The 17,023-nt window shown below is 33.7% G+C and overlaps 1 protein-coding gene across 4 annotated transcripts in view; it reads right to left on the bottom strand.

Annotated features, from left to right (window-relative positions):
* Positions 1 to 1,367: 1,367 nt before the first annotated feature.
* FSTL5 (follistatin like 5) overlaps positions 1,368 to 17,023 on the bottom strand; it is a 778,780-nt gene continuing 763,124 nt past the window's right edge. For all 4 annotated transcript variants that reach the window (XM_034959355.3, XM_014344780.4, XM_034959354.3 and 1 more), the window contains one exon: positions 1,368 to 3,922. In XM_034959355.3, coding sequence (XP_034815246.2) covers positions 3,220 to 3,922 — 703 coding nt within the window. In that variant the 3' untranslated portion in view covers positions 1,368 to 3,219. The remainder of the gene's footprint in view (positions 3,923 to 17,023) is intronic.

A 17,023-nucleotide genomic window follows, 5' to 3' on the forward strand; every position in this document is an offset into this window, starting at 1 on the left:
CTATTCTTTGGTTAAATTTTCATTCCACTAAAAACATCATAAATTTTAAAAATATTGTTTTCACTATCATTTCTCTTTTTGGAAGTTCGTTATTCAGTATCTACAGAAGCAGTGAAAGATTATAGTTAGGTCCCTATTGCCTGGATTAATTCCAAGTTTTTAAACTAATTTCAATTTTCACCTCTCTCCCTTAAAAACTATTTGTGACCTACTTTCTTGTCTTACCTATATCAACAATTTTAAATTCAATCATTTACTTCTTTCTTTCAGTTTTGCTCAATGACCTCCTCACATCGTATTTCCATACTTGCTTTCATACCTTTACTCATTCCGTGCCTGTCATTGCTATAATTTCATTTTGGTTTTTTGTCTGTTAACAATCTACTCTTTGGGGCCGGGCATGGTGGCTCACTGCAATCCCAGCACTTTGGGAGGCCGAGGCTGTTGGATCACGAGGTCAAGAGACCAAGACCATCCTGGCCAACATGGTGAAACCCTGTCTCTACAAAAAATTCAAAAATTAGTCAGGCGTGGTGGTGAGCACCTATAACCCCAGCTACTGGGGAGGCTGAGGCAGGAGAATCACTTGAACCCAAGAGGTGGAGGTTGCAGTGAGCCGAGATTGCACCACTGCACTCCAGCCTGTTGACAGAGTGAGACTCCGTCTCAAAAAAACAAAAACAAACGAACAAAAAAATCTACTCTTTGGGGTTATAGCTTCTTTTTAAAGCAGTTTACTCATCATTTTATCCTAGTTTTTCTTCACTTTCACTTTTTACACACACTCACATTATTGCTAATATGAGTATTTACAGTACACTTCAATCAGGGTGTGCATAGGATCATACTGATTCCCTGTATGTTATTTCTTACTCAACTTTTTACCCTGTTTTTGAAGAAGTATCTACTTCAGATATAATTGTAACATAAATATTCATGTGATTTTTTAAAGCTCACAAATATCAGTATTTTAAGAATCAGAATGTTTTTAAAAAGTGACTCAATATTTGTATGATTAATGCTATAAGATCATGGAAAGAAAAGCCTACTTTTTTGAGTATAATTTTGATATTCCAGTGCTATATTTTCATTGAATACACAAGAAAAGAAGGGATTCTATAGAAATAGACATCATGTAAAGAATATATGCCTTGCTGTAAACACTGAATAATCAAAGGATATCCAATTTAGATTTTATATTAAAAGACCAACTAACTTCTCTTTCCTTGATTGATCTCAGTTTACTTTACCTTCACCTGATCTCATCACTTTCAGAATAATGCAGAGCATCACACTATATCTGAAGCATTGGGAGAAATTTTTTAAAAACGGTATGCATATTAAATCATTGACTGAACTCTCAAGGGTTAAAATGTAAGAGGTTTATTCTCCTTTTATCAAGCAGTGTCTACAGACAGAGCATCCACATGGTGTAAGCTACAAAAGAAGGATGTATGCGACAGACTTACATGAAATCATTAAGTCACAGACACTTTATATGGTTCATGTTCACAAGGAAGAAAATTGCTAAAAAGTAAAGCAGATTCAATAAGTAGAAACATAAGCTGATTTTTGTTGTTTATTAAATCTACCTCGCATGTTTCTGCTAAGAAGAAATCTACTGTATCACACAGCTCAGGATGCTATATACACATAAGATATTACACACTATAAAATTTCAGGTTTCTAAGCAGTTTTACACAATTTAAACTTGAGTAAAATTTGTATATTTAAAAAAGACCTTATTGGATTACCTTAAGTAAATGGAGGTCATTTCAACAGCCCATTAACATTTTCTTGCAACAATAAAAACAAAAATAACTACAAGGATTTTCAAAACATGTAAGCTGTTACTTTAAGCCTGGATAATTATCTGCTTATTTTAATAAACCAGCTCTCTAGTTTTAATCTACTTCTGCTGGCCTTCTCATTTCCTCTTAAAACAAAACAGAAGCAACAATTTTTACTTCTCTACAGTGTCTCAAGTAGGAGGATTCGTTAGGTTTCAAACTACAGCACATAGTGAGAAGATGCTTTTAGGATTACAAGGAGATGGATAAAATAAATCATTTGTGGAAATTTTAGAATAAAGGTTTTTGATACGTTATATTTAAATAGCAAAAACAATGGAGTACTACATTTTTACTTACCACTGTCGGGCTACTCCTTTATTCCCAACTTATATTACTAATTCTTCTAAGCCACTAATACCTCATCAATTCTCTTGCCAGTTTTCTTTTCCTAGGTGTTAATTTCCCTATATATGGTTTACTTTAGCAGACAAAAGTAATGTTTCTTTTTTAAAACCGAAAGTTCCTGATGATGAAACATTGGACTATATGAAAAGAAACAATATCTATTAATAAATAATCTATTCTGCTAGTAATAAACATCTGTAGGCAGTTGACATCCCAGACAAACTTGCATTAAAAACATAACACACTCTAGTGATTGAAAGCAAAATGAGTAGACAGATTGCAAATATTTTGACTGTAATTATTTTTCCTCCCTTCCTCCCCACTTTCTATAGCATGCTGCAGATTATATAGTAAATGTCAAGTGGAGTTTGATACCTGTATACAACCTAAGGCCAACTTATGCCTTCAATTGATAGTTCATTGAGGGTTAAACAAAAGACTGAAGACAGGATTTGGCGCAAGAGATGTTTTTTAACAACAAGAGATTTATAGTTATGAGGGCATTTAGTATGCAGGTTTTAGTCTTCCTTTTCCTCCTGTGACATTCCCTTCAAGGCACAAAATATTATAAACAGTGGACAGGACCGAATATTTTGAATTAAGAATTTTAAGGTTCCACAACACCTTTTATTTCTTGTTTAATCATACCAAAAGGACAGAGAAAAAAAATAAACTACCCTCAAAATGAAATAATGCTTTATGTCATCTGAAATTCCCTGCAGTTTAGTTTTTTAAATGATTTAAATCCTACTTTATTGTTTAAAGCATAATTTACACATTTGATTCTTGTGACTGATGTGATTTCTCATTAAATATTGTGCTGAGTATTTCTAATTAACCAATATAATTAATTGTGTATGTCTTAGTCACTTAGTCAAAAACAATTTATTTTATTTGGACCAACCAAGTAAATTTTGTTTGACTAGGATATAAACTTGGAAAGTTAAGTTGTAAATTTAAACAATGGATTAAGTGCAATGTATTGTAAAACGCTTCATTCAATAATTGTATCATAGGGTTTTTAGGCATCTCCAACCCAAATGACTGTATTTCCTTTTTCAACTTCAGTGATCTCACAGTTTAATTTATTGAGTCGTCCATCTAGGATGAAGAGAGAGTCCTTGGAAGGTGTCATCAGGTATTGACCAAACAAGCCACTGTCCTGGATTTGCCTGTTTTTCCGGTTCCAAGGCCATTCTTCTGCCTTGAGTGGTTCCTTGAGACTCTTTATCATCTTGACCTTCCCAGAAGAGAGCTCCACAAAGAGCACATCAGTTTGTGTGCTTGAACTACCGTAGATGTTATATTGGTGGGCTTCAGTAAAGGATGGTTGAAATGCCAGATCAGATATGTGCAGATTTGTGTGAATATCAAAAGCCTCCTGTATTTCTCCTCTGATGGTAATGTACTGAACCCTTACAAGACCTTTCACATCATTAATGCTGACAAGGTAGTGGCCATCTGGAGAGACATATGGAGTGCCCGTCACATCACTATTGAACCCAATGACTGAGTCAGTTACACCGTCCACCATGACCTGTGGGGAAACTGCTCCAGTGCTGTCAGGTTTGCAGCCAATGAAGTAGTAGCCTCCCAAGTGTGTATATGCCAATGACTGAGGAACGCACTTATAGTCCTTCAAGTTAATTGTCTTGATGTATGACATGGTTTCAAGATCAATTTTTTGTAGTGCAGCTTCATCTTTATGAAGAATAAATCCAAACCTGAAAAAAAAGAAAATTAGAGTTAGACAGGAAGCAATGGAGTTTTTAGCCGTAAGAAAAAAACCAGATACAGGTGGAAAGGTCCATCGCAAGCCCAGGCTCTAATTGTCAGGCGAGGCAGCAATTTGTGTTACAATTGTGCTAGAATTAATCTGTAGATTGTGCCACTCTCCTTCTTTCTCTAGGTCATTCTTTCATTACATCCAAATCATCATAACTCATGCTGTAGAAAGAAAAATAATTAAAAGCAATACATCTAGTTAATTGCAGCAACAAATTTTGCTTTTAACATAGTGGAAAGAAGAAGTATACATTATTCTGTAAGTCTCTAGACCAAGTAATATTAAATAAGCTTGGTTAACTATTGCCAAACCCAGCAAGAGTAAAAGGCTTGAATATATATTGGTTTCACTCATTTCATTTACTTCTTATATTGTTTTTTGACCATTAAATAAATCTGACACTCATCATTATTTAGATAAATTTAAGTATAACATTTTTCAACCTTTCAATGTTTATATTGTTATTTTTAATGATATGCCTGCATTTTATTTGTTATCCTATACTGAATAATGAAGAACTTTATTTTTATATTAAAGCCAATTAAACAATTGTTTGTTTGTTTTGTTGACCTTAAATTAGTTCAGAACTTTTCAAAGCATATTTGCTAAATATTGCTTGAGAATTATCAGAGATACCTGTGGCAAGTATAAATATATTTTTAAACTCACCTAGAACACAAGCAACTTTCTAGCAAAAATAAGTAACAAGATACAATGAGATAGAAACTATTAAAGAAAATTATATCCAAAGTAGATATTGGCCAATAGAATTGTAAAGGACTTTTATTTATGTTTGCATTAACAATATTGATTGTCACCTTCTAATAGTTCTAAAAGCTCATAATAAAAATAAGAGAAATATTTTTCCATTCACTGTGTTCATAAGTAATACAATGAAATTACCTTATTGTGAGTACTAAGATAAAGGAAAACAAAAACTCTAAAGAGAGCCAATTATGTTATCATCACCTGTGTAATTATCTTTATGCTAATTATCACACATAATTATGACATGTAGTTTTATTTATGTAAAAAAATGACCATTTCTACACATAGTACAAAATATGGTGCCATCAGAGTAATATCTCTTTAAAATTTTAAATGTCAGCATTTAGCAAGCTCAAAAATATAAATAAACAAATATTAAATATCATAGAAAAATAAAATATTCTCAAAATCAGTCCCGTTTTGCAATTGCAGAAGAAAGGGAGTGCCTACACACAGATGTTTTACGAAAATAGACATAAAATTGTAATTGTTTCCATTCTTCTTACATTAAATATAGTTGACAAACCATATTATAATTTTAGCTATATTTAAAATTTCTGAGGAGACTATTTGCTGTCATTGGAGAGAGTACAAATTCTTCTATATGAATGAAAATTCACAAAGTATAGCTACTCCTTTATAAAGCTTTCTTAAATATTTGTTAAACAACTACTAAATGCAAGGCACTGGGAATATATTGCAGATCAACATAACTCTCCCTGTCTCCAATGAGTCTAGACATTTTGAGTGATAAAAAAGTGAAACAGGGCTAGTGAATAAAGCTTGATCATAGCATTCTGCTATACTATTACCTAATTTTGTAACTATTTCTTGTTCCATGTATTTGAAATGGCATAAAGCAATATATTTGAAAATAATATTTTGAGTGTATTTCTGAATGATGCCCACCACTTGTAGCTTATTTGCTAACTGTTTATCTTTTCTGTGTCCTTAATAAATGTGTTTGTGTCCTTTCAGTAAACCCAGCTCATACCATACCCATTCAGGATAAATTTCAGTCTTGATTATGATGGTATGAAGAAACATTCATACTGTTGATAATTACTTATATTTTCATAAAAATATTAATGCCTTGTGTATAAACATAGTGTAGTTTTAAAATCCTATCTGAATCATAAGGAATAAAAAAGCTTCAAACTGTCAACGGAGTCCCATATTTCTGTGTCTCTGCATCAAAAAATCATAAACATCATAAGTACCACTATGTAATCTCAGATTTGTCTGAAAAACTAATGAACTCCATTTACTATAAACAAACATATAATATTTTTCTATTAATGGGCAACCATTAAGGATGTATAGGTGTGTAAATATATTGGTATTATTTGCAAAATTATGAATTATGTTGAAAAATATCTTTCTGTTATAAATTGTACATGAGCTCAGAGGAAAAGCAGTACTAGGCTCACTGAATAAAAGCAATAAGCCAATCAAGCTTTGGCATTTCAGCTCTCCTCTTAACCTTGAGTCTTCTAGTCCCTTTAGGCTAGATTTTCAAATGCTAATGAGGAAGAATGAGACAAGCTCTCTTTACTCCTGAACAATTTTAACTTTGATACTACCGAATGTACTCAAGTTTTCTGTGATACAATCTAGCTACTTTTGGAAGTAATTAAAAATTTAAAAAAATGGTCCAGTTAAAAATGCAGAAGATCTTTGTGGGGTGATAAAATTACATCTATTTTGGCATCCGCATTGTATGCTCCTTTAGGGCTGGAGATGTAGCTACATAAGCAGATGCATGAGAATGCCTGCAATTTTTCACTGCTGATTTATTGATTAGGAAGTGGTGTCTCTAATTCAAAATTTCCCCTAGTACAGATTGATATTCAGAAGTCTCCCACTGTTCATTAGTCTCTGATTAATATTTACGAGGCTCTCAACTTTCATGCCTGCTTAGTATAATAAAATCCTGCAGTGTTAGGCCTAACATAGTTTGTCTAGTATTTGTCAGAATGCGTACAGAAAGTTGCAGACTGAGAAATAAGAGAGTTAAAATCGACTCTCAAAATTACTGCTTTTTCTAGGAAATTAATGCCAATAGAAAAGTGTGGGCTCTCAGCATAGCATGGTATGGATTGTGAACTTTGGTGAAAAGAATTATAGTTATTTCTTCTTTCCAAATCATTTTCTCTTTCTGAATGTCTAATCAAAGTAGTTTATTATAAAGTTCATAAAAAGGCTCAACTTTAATTACTGCTTTTATGATTTAAGCTAAGATCCTGAAATGATTCATTTGAAGAGACTTGTTTTGGATGAAGTAAGGGCTTTCATTCCAAGCTAACTTATTTTCATGATCCAGATTTTCAAAATAATAGACCTTACAGAAATGTGACCTTATGTAAAGTCCTTGACTTCCACGAGTTCCAATTTCCTCATCAGCAGGAAGAGGATAAAAGTACTACCTTGCTCTGAGGATGACAGCAAATGTATGTATACTACCAGGCATGCAGTAGATTCTCAATAAATAGAAATTGCCAGTCCTTTACACCGTGAGTAGCATTATTTTCCAATTATTAATCACATAAAACATTTTCTGTGGGAAAACAGATTATTATAACCCAAGGATGAGAAAAACACCACAAACTTATTATCAATTTTTCTGTGCAGGTAATATTCTTACAACGTTAAAAATAAATAGTGTTACCCAAGTGTGGCTATAACTTTCCATTCATGTATATTAGAGATATCACATTGACAATAAAAATACATGTTTTTATTCTTGCTCTCACTTGTACCAACAGTGTCTATGTCCAGTCCACATATTGGTTTATCACCAAATATCTCACATTGTTAAAAATAAAGACAGCCTAGCTCACTCTACCTCCACCTTCACTAGAGGCACTGCTTCAGTACTTACTGAGAACATGGAGCAGTAGGCTATGGGGTACTAGGTGAACCTGAGCTCTGCACAGATGATGGGATTTAAAATAGATCCTCGGCTTACCCAAGAATTTTTGCTAAAAGTCACAGAAAATTTTGTGGCTTACTTTAGGACCTGGATATCAAAGGATATGGAGAGGTTGCAGTCAGCATTTATGTCACAGCAATTCAGGAGACTTGCAAGGGAAGTTATTTGGCCGAGGAAGGAAGAGAACAGTATTTAGGGATGCATGGATGAAAACGACAAAGCCTGATAGAGTCAGTGCTTGAAGGTCTTCACATCCCCAAAAGCCAGGCAGCAATTCTTGCAATTGAGTAATGGATGGTTTCCCAAGTCCTTTACTCAGTCCCTGGTCACACAGTCTCATAAAACAGGGTTCCAGGCCTTGTCACCTGAGCACTTGCCATGTTACAATGCTCCTGTTCTCTTTTCAGATTAGTCACCTGAGATGCTACTGAAGAAATCTCATGATTGCAAGCAATTCCCTGTGTAAACTTGTCATGGTCACCACCGAGAGCAATGTCCTCATATGGTCCCAGATACATTAAAGCTCGTAAGTATAGAACTCTGTAAGATTCGCAGAATAACAATTATTCTATCTCCTGGATTAACATAGCACTGCCTGTCTCCAGAGTCCTTAGAACTTCTCATCTCAACAGTTCTTCTCACTACTGACTTTCAGTGTTTACCCACTGAGGCTCAATCTCCATACAAATAGCTGGGAAAGGACCAAATGCTTCCTGTCCATTCCTACATGATCTTCTTCCTCAAACCCCATCATCTACACCACCTCAGATTTCAAAACAAGCCTTTGCACGCACATTAATTGTTGCAAATGAAAAGCAGTGAGGGGTGATTAGGTGTATTTGAGGAATGGGTTAGCCAAACACTCTATCCTGTTATAAAAACCAACTGTGCTGCAATTCACATCTAAAACAAAAGCATTTTGAAAGCTGTTCCGATGTCCCAATTATTAAAGTCATATTCTTCGAAAAAAAATTCCAGAACCACAGAATTTGAACAGCCATAGGAATTTGTATTATGGGAATTTTACTTGTGAAGGCTTAAATCCAAAACACATGATTAAGTGGTTAGTGTTTTATAAATAAGTGTGGGTCATATTATTAATATCTAGCTTTTCCAATTGGATTATAAATGTCATGTTTTCTAACTGAAAGGTAAATGCTGAACATATAAGATGCTATAATCATAATTCTTCCCCTACACATAATTAATAAGTAAACCCACTCAAAATACGCTGTTTCAATGACATCTTCCATTATGTTATAGCTGACACAGTATTTTCATGGACATAAACCATAAATCTGACATGAGCTATCATTCATTTATGAATAAATGAATATAAAGGAATTTATATTTAGTTTTTTCTATTATCCCACACCAACCCTTGTAAGAAAAGATTGAATGCCCTTCCTACTCAAGTACCAGAGGATTCAGTTTTTATCTGAACATCATCACATAAATAGTTCAGTAAAACATACCTGTTTATAAAGGGTGGTCACATGTTTGTGAGAGGGGAAGCAGAGAGAACTGGAATCGCCACATTTAGTAAAGATTTATTACAAGAGCAAGGACAGTTTCTGAATGGTCCTAATGCTTAGATGTGTTTGAGAAATGATAGCACTTTGAAGTTTTCTGTTTCCAAAGCATAGGTTAAAGAAGCTAAAATAAACCACAGGCTGTTCTCCCACCTGAATAAGTACATTATAGAAATTCTACATTAAACATTTTAGCTATATTACTTCTTCCCTAAATTTCACTGTTAGACTTTTTTTCCTTAAAAAACTAGAATGTGCTTCTAAACATGGAAGTCCTTATTTTCTTTCAGTATTCTCTTTATTCTGATATGTAGGGACTCTAATTGTTCTAGGCAAAATCAAAACCGAAATCCATAATTTAATTATAGTACATTCAAAGTGTCCAATTGCTTAACAGGATTAGTATTGCAGTATAAAGGTCTATCACTTCTAGTGAGTAATTGGGACATATGGCTAAATCAGATTTTTAAATTTTAATTAATTTTTTTTTTGAGACAGGGTTTCACTCTGTTGCCCAGGCTGGAGTTCAGTGGCCAGATCTTAGGTAACTGCAGCCTCTGACTCCTGGGCTCAAGGGAATCCCTGCCTCAAACTCCTGAGTAGCTGGGACTATAGGCATATACCACATGCCTTGCTAATTTTCGTATTTTTTGTAGAGATGGGTCTTGCTGTGTTGCCAAAGCTAGACTTGAACTCCTGGATTCCAAGGATCCTCCCACCTTGGCCTCCCAGTGTGCTGAGATTATAGAAATAAACCACTGTACTCAGGTAAAATCTGTGTACATCATATATATTGTAGATTGTATTTCAAATATTAAAGCATTCTAACTCTTTTTCAGGAGATTAAGAGCTTAGGACACAAAACTGACAACTATGTCTTAAGGTGGGATTTTATAAAATTGGTTGTTCTTCCTAATTTGGGATTGAAAAAATAACCTGAAAATCTGAAAAGAGTAGCTTCCCTAAAGTCACTAATTTTTCTGATTAATGTGTGTTTTATGCAGGAGTTGATAAATGGGTCAGAGGTGGCATAGAAGAAACAGAGTAAGCAATTAGAAGAATGAGAAAATGTTTATAAAGTACAGAGGTAGAAATAGAAAAGTAAGATGAAACAAAGGCAAACTCAAGGCCGGGCGCAGTGGCTCACACCTGTAATCCCAGCACATTGGGATGCTGAGGTGGATGGATCACTTGAGGCCAGGCATTCAAGACCAGCCTGGCCAACATGGCAAAAACCCGTCTCTACTAAATATACAAAAATTAGCCAGGTATGGTGGCATGCATCTGTAGTCCCAGCTACTTGGGAGGCTGTGGTGGGAGAATCACTTGAACGCGGGAGGCAGAGGTTGCAGTGAGCCAAGATCAAGCCACTGCACTCCAGCCTGGGCAAAAGAGTGAGAATCTGTCTCAAAAAAAGAAAAGGAAAAGCAGTTTTAAAATCTATTAATTAATCAAAAAATATTACCAGTGTTCATTTTATACATGCAAGAGAGAAATAGTAACTGAAAAAAAAATTTATGAAGAAACAGGTTTTGCATGAGTTGGATTCTAGATACCATATGACCAAATTCAATAATTATTCACAATCTACTATGTGTGTACACTGTGTAAAACACTATGAAGGAAATAGAGAGAAAATAAATGGTCTTTATCCTTAAGGTAAACTACAGTCAAGCAGAAGGGTGCTTATATTCCTATGCCCTAACTTTCAAAGAGTGTTTCCGGAACCTCTTTGAAGATGGGAGAAGGGATGGATGTAGCTACATCCTGGCTTCAGCTAGTAAATTACATTTTTATGTTAGGCTTTCATTTGAAGAGACAGTTTATATTGGTCTAGATGCCAGAAGGAAAGGGCAAATTCTAATTGGAATAAATCAAGAGGGGCACAATAAAGTGACAATTTTCAGAGAAGTGTCAACTGACCACAAGGGATAATGCGGTAATATGAGGAGAGTAACAATGAAGCTGTTACCACTGCTGGTCCTGGAAGAAAGGAGCTATTTGCAAATGTATGCTTCCTGAGGAGCTGTGAATTCTGATCTGAGGAAACCACTGCTCTCCTATAAATGAGCAGACAAGGAGCCGATGGTGGGGCTAGTACTCTGATCCCACTCCTTGCAATCTCCAGTCAGGCCTCTCATTTTCCAAATCAACAAGAAACCACATTAGCGAGCCTTATGGGATGGAGGGCAAGGTGCAGAGCAGTGGCAAGTGTATCTGGGGATGGAAATGCAAAACAGCAGTCACAGAGTTCCTTAGCTAAAGAGTGTGAAAAACTAAAGTCTAGTTAATGTATAGAGCTACATGGAGTGAGGACGTGACATGTATATTTAATTTCTAATAGGGTTCATTTGACAGCTGATAAAGAAAAATCTTATCAACTTTGCAAGTGGGGAACATAAATTGTTTTAACTTTTGTTTTTACCTGAAATGAATATTTAGGTAACATTTTCTTACTTCTGGTAAAGTTTTAGAAAATGCTTCTTAACATTTAATTATAGGTAAAATACCCATTTTTTGTTTTGTTTTGTTTTGAGACAGAGTCTCACTCTGTAGCCCAGGCTGAAGTGCAGTGGCACAATCTCGGCTCACTGCAACCTCCACCTTCTGGGTTCAAGTGATTCTCCTGCCTCAGCCTCCCAAATAGCTGGGATCACAGATGCGTGCCACGGTGCCCGGCAAATTTTTTGCATTTTTAGTAGAGACAGGGTTTCACCATGTTAGCCAGGATGGTCTAGATCCCCTGACCTCATGATCTGTGTGCCTCAGCCTCCCGAAGTGCAGAGATTACAGGCGTGAGCCACTGCACCTGGCCAATACACGTAAGTTTAATAACCATGTAGTAAAGGTTACACATATGATCAATACTAGTTAATGTATTATTATTTTCCAATTACCCTTTACAATTTCTCCAGACACATTAAAACTGCATGAGTAATTATTGCTTACCAGACTATGTAATATACATAAAATAGATTGTAATATATGGTTAGAAATTTATCTGGATTTGCTATTTTTAAAAAAGTGTATATTTTGGTTTGCATGTTTTGGGATATGTGCAAATTAGGGAAAATAAAGTCAAAGTTGTGTTTTGCTTTTAGGGTCTTCAAATTATCTCTAAATAAACATTTGGAAGCATTTTAGCCTTTGACTCCTATGTTTTCCTTGAGCTATTCAATTAATGGTTGGATTTATTTAACTATTATTGATTTAAGAAGAAATAGCCTTTTTGTAGATACCAAATTTTAAATCAAAGACAAGAGATAAATCCTGAAGGGATTTAAATAACAAACAGATTCTAGAAGCAGGTATTCTAAAAACCTGACAGTGAACAAATTCTCCAGGTCAAGGCCTATCATCAAAATTATATTTCAGAACTAAAAATACAATAGTAACCAATAGAACAATAAAAGATGAAGATATTTAGCAGATTAGAAATTGCAAACATAGGGGCAAAGATGATATAATAGAATATAGGTAACACTAGAAAATAAACTGTAAACCTACTGTTACACTAGAATAATTTGAAATGTCAAGGGGCACAAAATAATATAAAATTAATATATTTTATACGTACTAACAAAAACTAATCAAGAGAGACAATTGGAAAAATGACTAATATTAGCAACTAAAAAGGTAAAATATCTATGAACATGCAGAAGCAGAAATAAATTTTTCTTTCTATTGCAATTAAAAATGACTGAAATAAATAGAAATCTATCATATTCCTTTAAAATGTTAAAACTCAATCTATAAATTTAATATACTCTTTCAAAATATTAACTTTTTATAATTAGATTGGCTGATTCTAAAATCTAAAATTAAAATACTAATGCTGTTTAACTTGGTAAACTGACTGTAAAGTTTATGGAAACTCTACCAAAAAAGACAGCCAATAGGTTTTGAGAAGAAAAATTGTCGGAGATTTTTTCTCCTGCATATTTATATATTATACAGGTTCTAGAAGGAAGTCAGTGAAGAATTTATTTATTAAGAAAGAGAAAGGCCAATGAAATAAATAGAGTGTTCAGAAATATACTATATGTATATGGGCTGCAGGTGGAAAGTAACGGACTATTCATAAAATCAGGACAAATACAAAGCTACCTCAAGAGAGAGACAAACAGTTGAACTAATACCTTAATACTAGATTGTTATAATAATGGTCTTCAATTAATCCTACCTGCCAGTATCAATGCCCTTGGGTAGTCCTCTCCCACACTGACCCTAGACTTGGCCATGTGACTTGTTTATGCCCATGGGATATCAACAAACAGGAGGAAGCAGAGACTTGACCAGTTAGGGCTTTCCCTCTTAGAGTACTGCAGTCACTTTTTGAAGAACTTTGTATAGGATCGTTGATGATAAAAAAATCACTGAGAGAGAAGCCCACCCATCCCAGATATCCTAGCTGAGCTCAGCCATCAACCAATCCAAAAGTGACCGAAGTTACATGAACGCACACATGATTGATTAAGTAAAATATGGTGGGCCACACTATAGATTTCTATGGATGATTATAAAGCAGTAGACTAAATATACACAGAGCAACAAGAATATTTCTTTAAAATGTAGGATTGAAAGAAAATAAGTAAGACACAGCTGGGTGCAGTGGCTCATGCCTGTAATCCCAGCACTTTGGGAAGCCAAGGAGCTCAGATGACCTGAGGTCAGGAGTTCGAGACCAGCCTAGCCAACATGGTGAAACTCCATCTCTGCTAAAAAAAAAAAAAAAAAAAAAAAAAAAAAAAAAAATTAGCTGGACGTGGTGGCATGTGCCTGTAATCCCACTTACTCAGGAAGCAGAGGCAGGAGAATGGCTTGAACCTGGGAGGCAGAGGTTGCAGTAAGCTGAGATCACACCACTGCACTCCAACCTGGGTGACAGAGCAAGACTCTGTCTTAAAAAAAAAAAAAAAAAAAAAAAAGTAAGACGCAATATGGGATATAGGCCATATTATCATTTATATAAATGAAAACTGTAAGAAAAAAAACAGCAAACACAAACAAGCCAGAAAGCTATACCCATTTTATAAGAAAAATACAAAGCAAAGGATACTTTAAACATGAGAGTTGTTGACTACACGGTTTGGAGAAGGAAAATTAAAGTGTGGAATAGAAATAAAGACAATTGATAAACTAATAAAAGAAGGATCTTGTCCATATAAATAATTGTGGTATTTTGTGAACTAGGGAGTATAATGAATTAATTCAACTCTCTTTACTCTCTTCTACCCCAAATCAAAAGATCAGTTACTTATCTTGAGGATGGGAGTAGCACTTTACAAGTGTAGAAACTGTGCAGGTGAAAGGCAGGGGATAAAAGGGAGATATTTCAAAATACATAACTTCTGTTTGTATGCCTTTAACAATGTGAATGTCTTACCCATTCGACAAATTTTGTTCTAGGTCAAAAACACAAAGAAAACTACTCGATGATATTTTCCTAAATATAATATAAATTTCCTGATTTTATATAGTCCTTGTATATGTATATATACATGCACATAAAAACCTCTATATACACGCACATACATACTACACTCCATTGTTATAAATTTAAACAATGTAGTGGTGTTTTAACAAGACAGAAAATATTGGTGGAATAGAATAAAGGTTTTAGAAGCAAACATATCATATGTATAAAATTAATAATAGAATAAAGGTAGCATTTTATATCAGTAGGGGAAATATAGGCTATATAATATAGTGGGTTGAGCTAAACACTGTATAATCTAGAGTACTGAGGTAATTTAATATTAAAACACATGTATATATAATTTTTAACATAAAATGATATCTATATAGATGAAAAATTGAAGTGAATAAAATTATATATCGTATTTGACGATTGGTATTAATAGTATTATAATGCTATTAGAAACAAAAAACATACATATTGAAGAAGAGACTTTTTAAAGCAAGATAAAAGTCATATAAGTTAAAAGCATAAAGCTTGACAAAGGTGACTATATTAAAAATAAACAATGGTTAAGGTAATCTAACAAATGAGAGAAAATATGACAGAAAAGGTCAATATTCTGACTATAAAATGAATTATTAATAGTCAAAACAAGAAAATAACTGAAAAGGAAATGTAACAAACAAATGGCTATTACTCATATAAGGGAAGAATTAATGATCTATAAACATCAGAAGATTCACAATCTTATAAATAATTAGATGAATGTAAATTAAATCCCTAAAAAGATATATGTATTTCACCATTTAATTAGCAACAACAATAAAGTGTGTTAAGATCCAAGACTGCTAAGGAAGTGAACAAATATAATCTCTCATATAGTATTGGTAGAAACGTAATTGTTTTAGGTTTTCTGGATAACAATTTGGCATTATTCTGTAAAAGTTAAGTTGTGACTCTGCTTTAATAAAGCAATAATGTCCCTCAGTATTTCCCCTTAATAAATGCTCATAAATGACCACAAAGTAGCATGCACAAGGATATTTATTGCAGCACTGGTTGCAACAAGAAAATGTAGAAATATTCAAATGTAAAACAATAGACAAGTGCTTAAACTATGAACCTTCCACCAAATGAAATTCCATGCTGCAGTTGTAAAAATGATAGTGTATTAGTACTGACACAGAGATGTCTCCAAAATTATTCATTTTAAATTGAATATATTCCAGATATAAAAACTACTGCATATTTTAATGCTCTTTTATGTAATTGCTTCAGTAAATAATCTGAGAGATTACTCAACAACCTGCTCCATCGTCCTAAAGAGAAAGAGCTATGAGCCCTTATAAAAGGAGACTTTACTTATTACCATATATACTTCTGCATTGTTTGGATATTGCTTCTGTGCATCAAAAAATATAAAGAAAATACTCAACTTTTCAACTTCATTATGTTTTAACTAAATGAAATTGTATCAGTTAGTCTCAATTTAATTTCACAAATTAGAAGTACATAATTTTTAAGAGTGCTCAATGGAATAGGCACTTTCTTATATTCCTAATGGCAGTGTAACTTGCATGTACAAAATAATTAGTAATTAGCATGAAGGTTATTCCACATATGTCTGCCCCTTGTGATACTAACTCACTTCTGGTCAACTATTCTGAGGAAATAACAATAAATATGAATAAGGCTTTATGCATGAATACATTGTTCACATTATTATGTTGTAGGAAACATTTTAAGCAATTTAAAAGCCCAGACATAAGTGAATACTTATGTAAATGACAAATGATATAGCCACTTGGTGCAATAGAATACACATGTTAAAAAATGTTTATAAAACACTAATTTAAGATTCAATAAATTATATAAACATAGCACAATACTGTATGAATGGTATAATTAAGTCATTAAAAATAAAATAAGCAAAGTCTGTGCATGGACTGAAGAGATACATGCTCAGAGGTTAACTGTGGTTATGGAAAACTGCATTAAACTTGTTTTGTTATGTTTTACAGCTGACCCCTTAACAACATAGGGGATAGTGGCACTGATGTCATGAATGGTCAAAAAGCTGCTCATAACTTTTCACTCCCCAGAAACGTAATTACTAAGAGCCTACTGCTGACCTGAAGCCTTATGGTAACATAAACAATTAACACATATTTTGTATGTTATATAAATTGTATAATTTATTCTTATAATAAAGTAAGCTAGAGGAAAGAAAATGTTATTTAGAAAATCATAATGAAGAGAAAATACACTTACAGTACTGTACTATATTTTTCTTTGCCATAAGTTTGCATCATCTGTTTACAAGATGAATAGTCTGTCTAAAACGGCAGGCAACCACATCTGTAGACCTCCATCTACGGTACATTA

This window comes from Pan paniscus, chromosome 3 (genome assembly GCF_029289425.2).
Source record: "Pan paniscus chromosome 3, NHGRI_mPanPan1-v2.0_pri, whole genome shotgun sequence".
NCBI classification, from domain to species: Eukaryota; Metazoa; Chordata; class Mammalia; order Primates; family Hominidae; genus Pan; species Pan paniscus.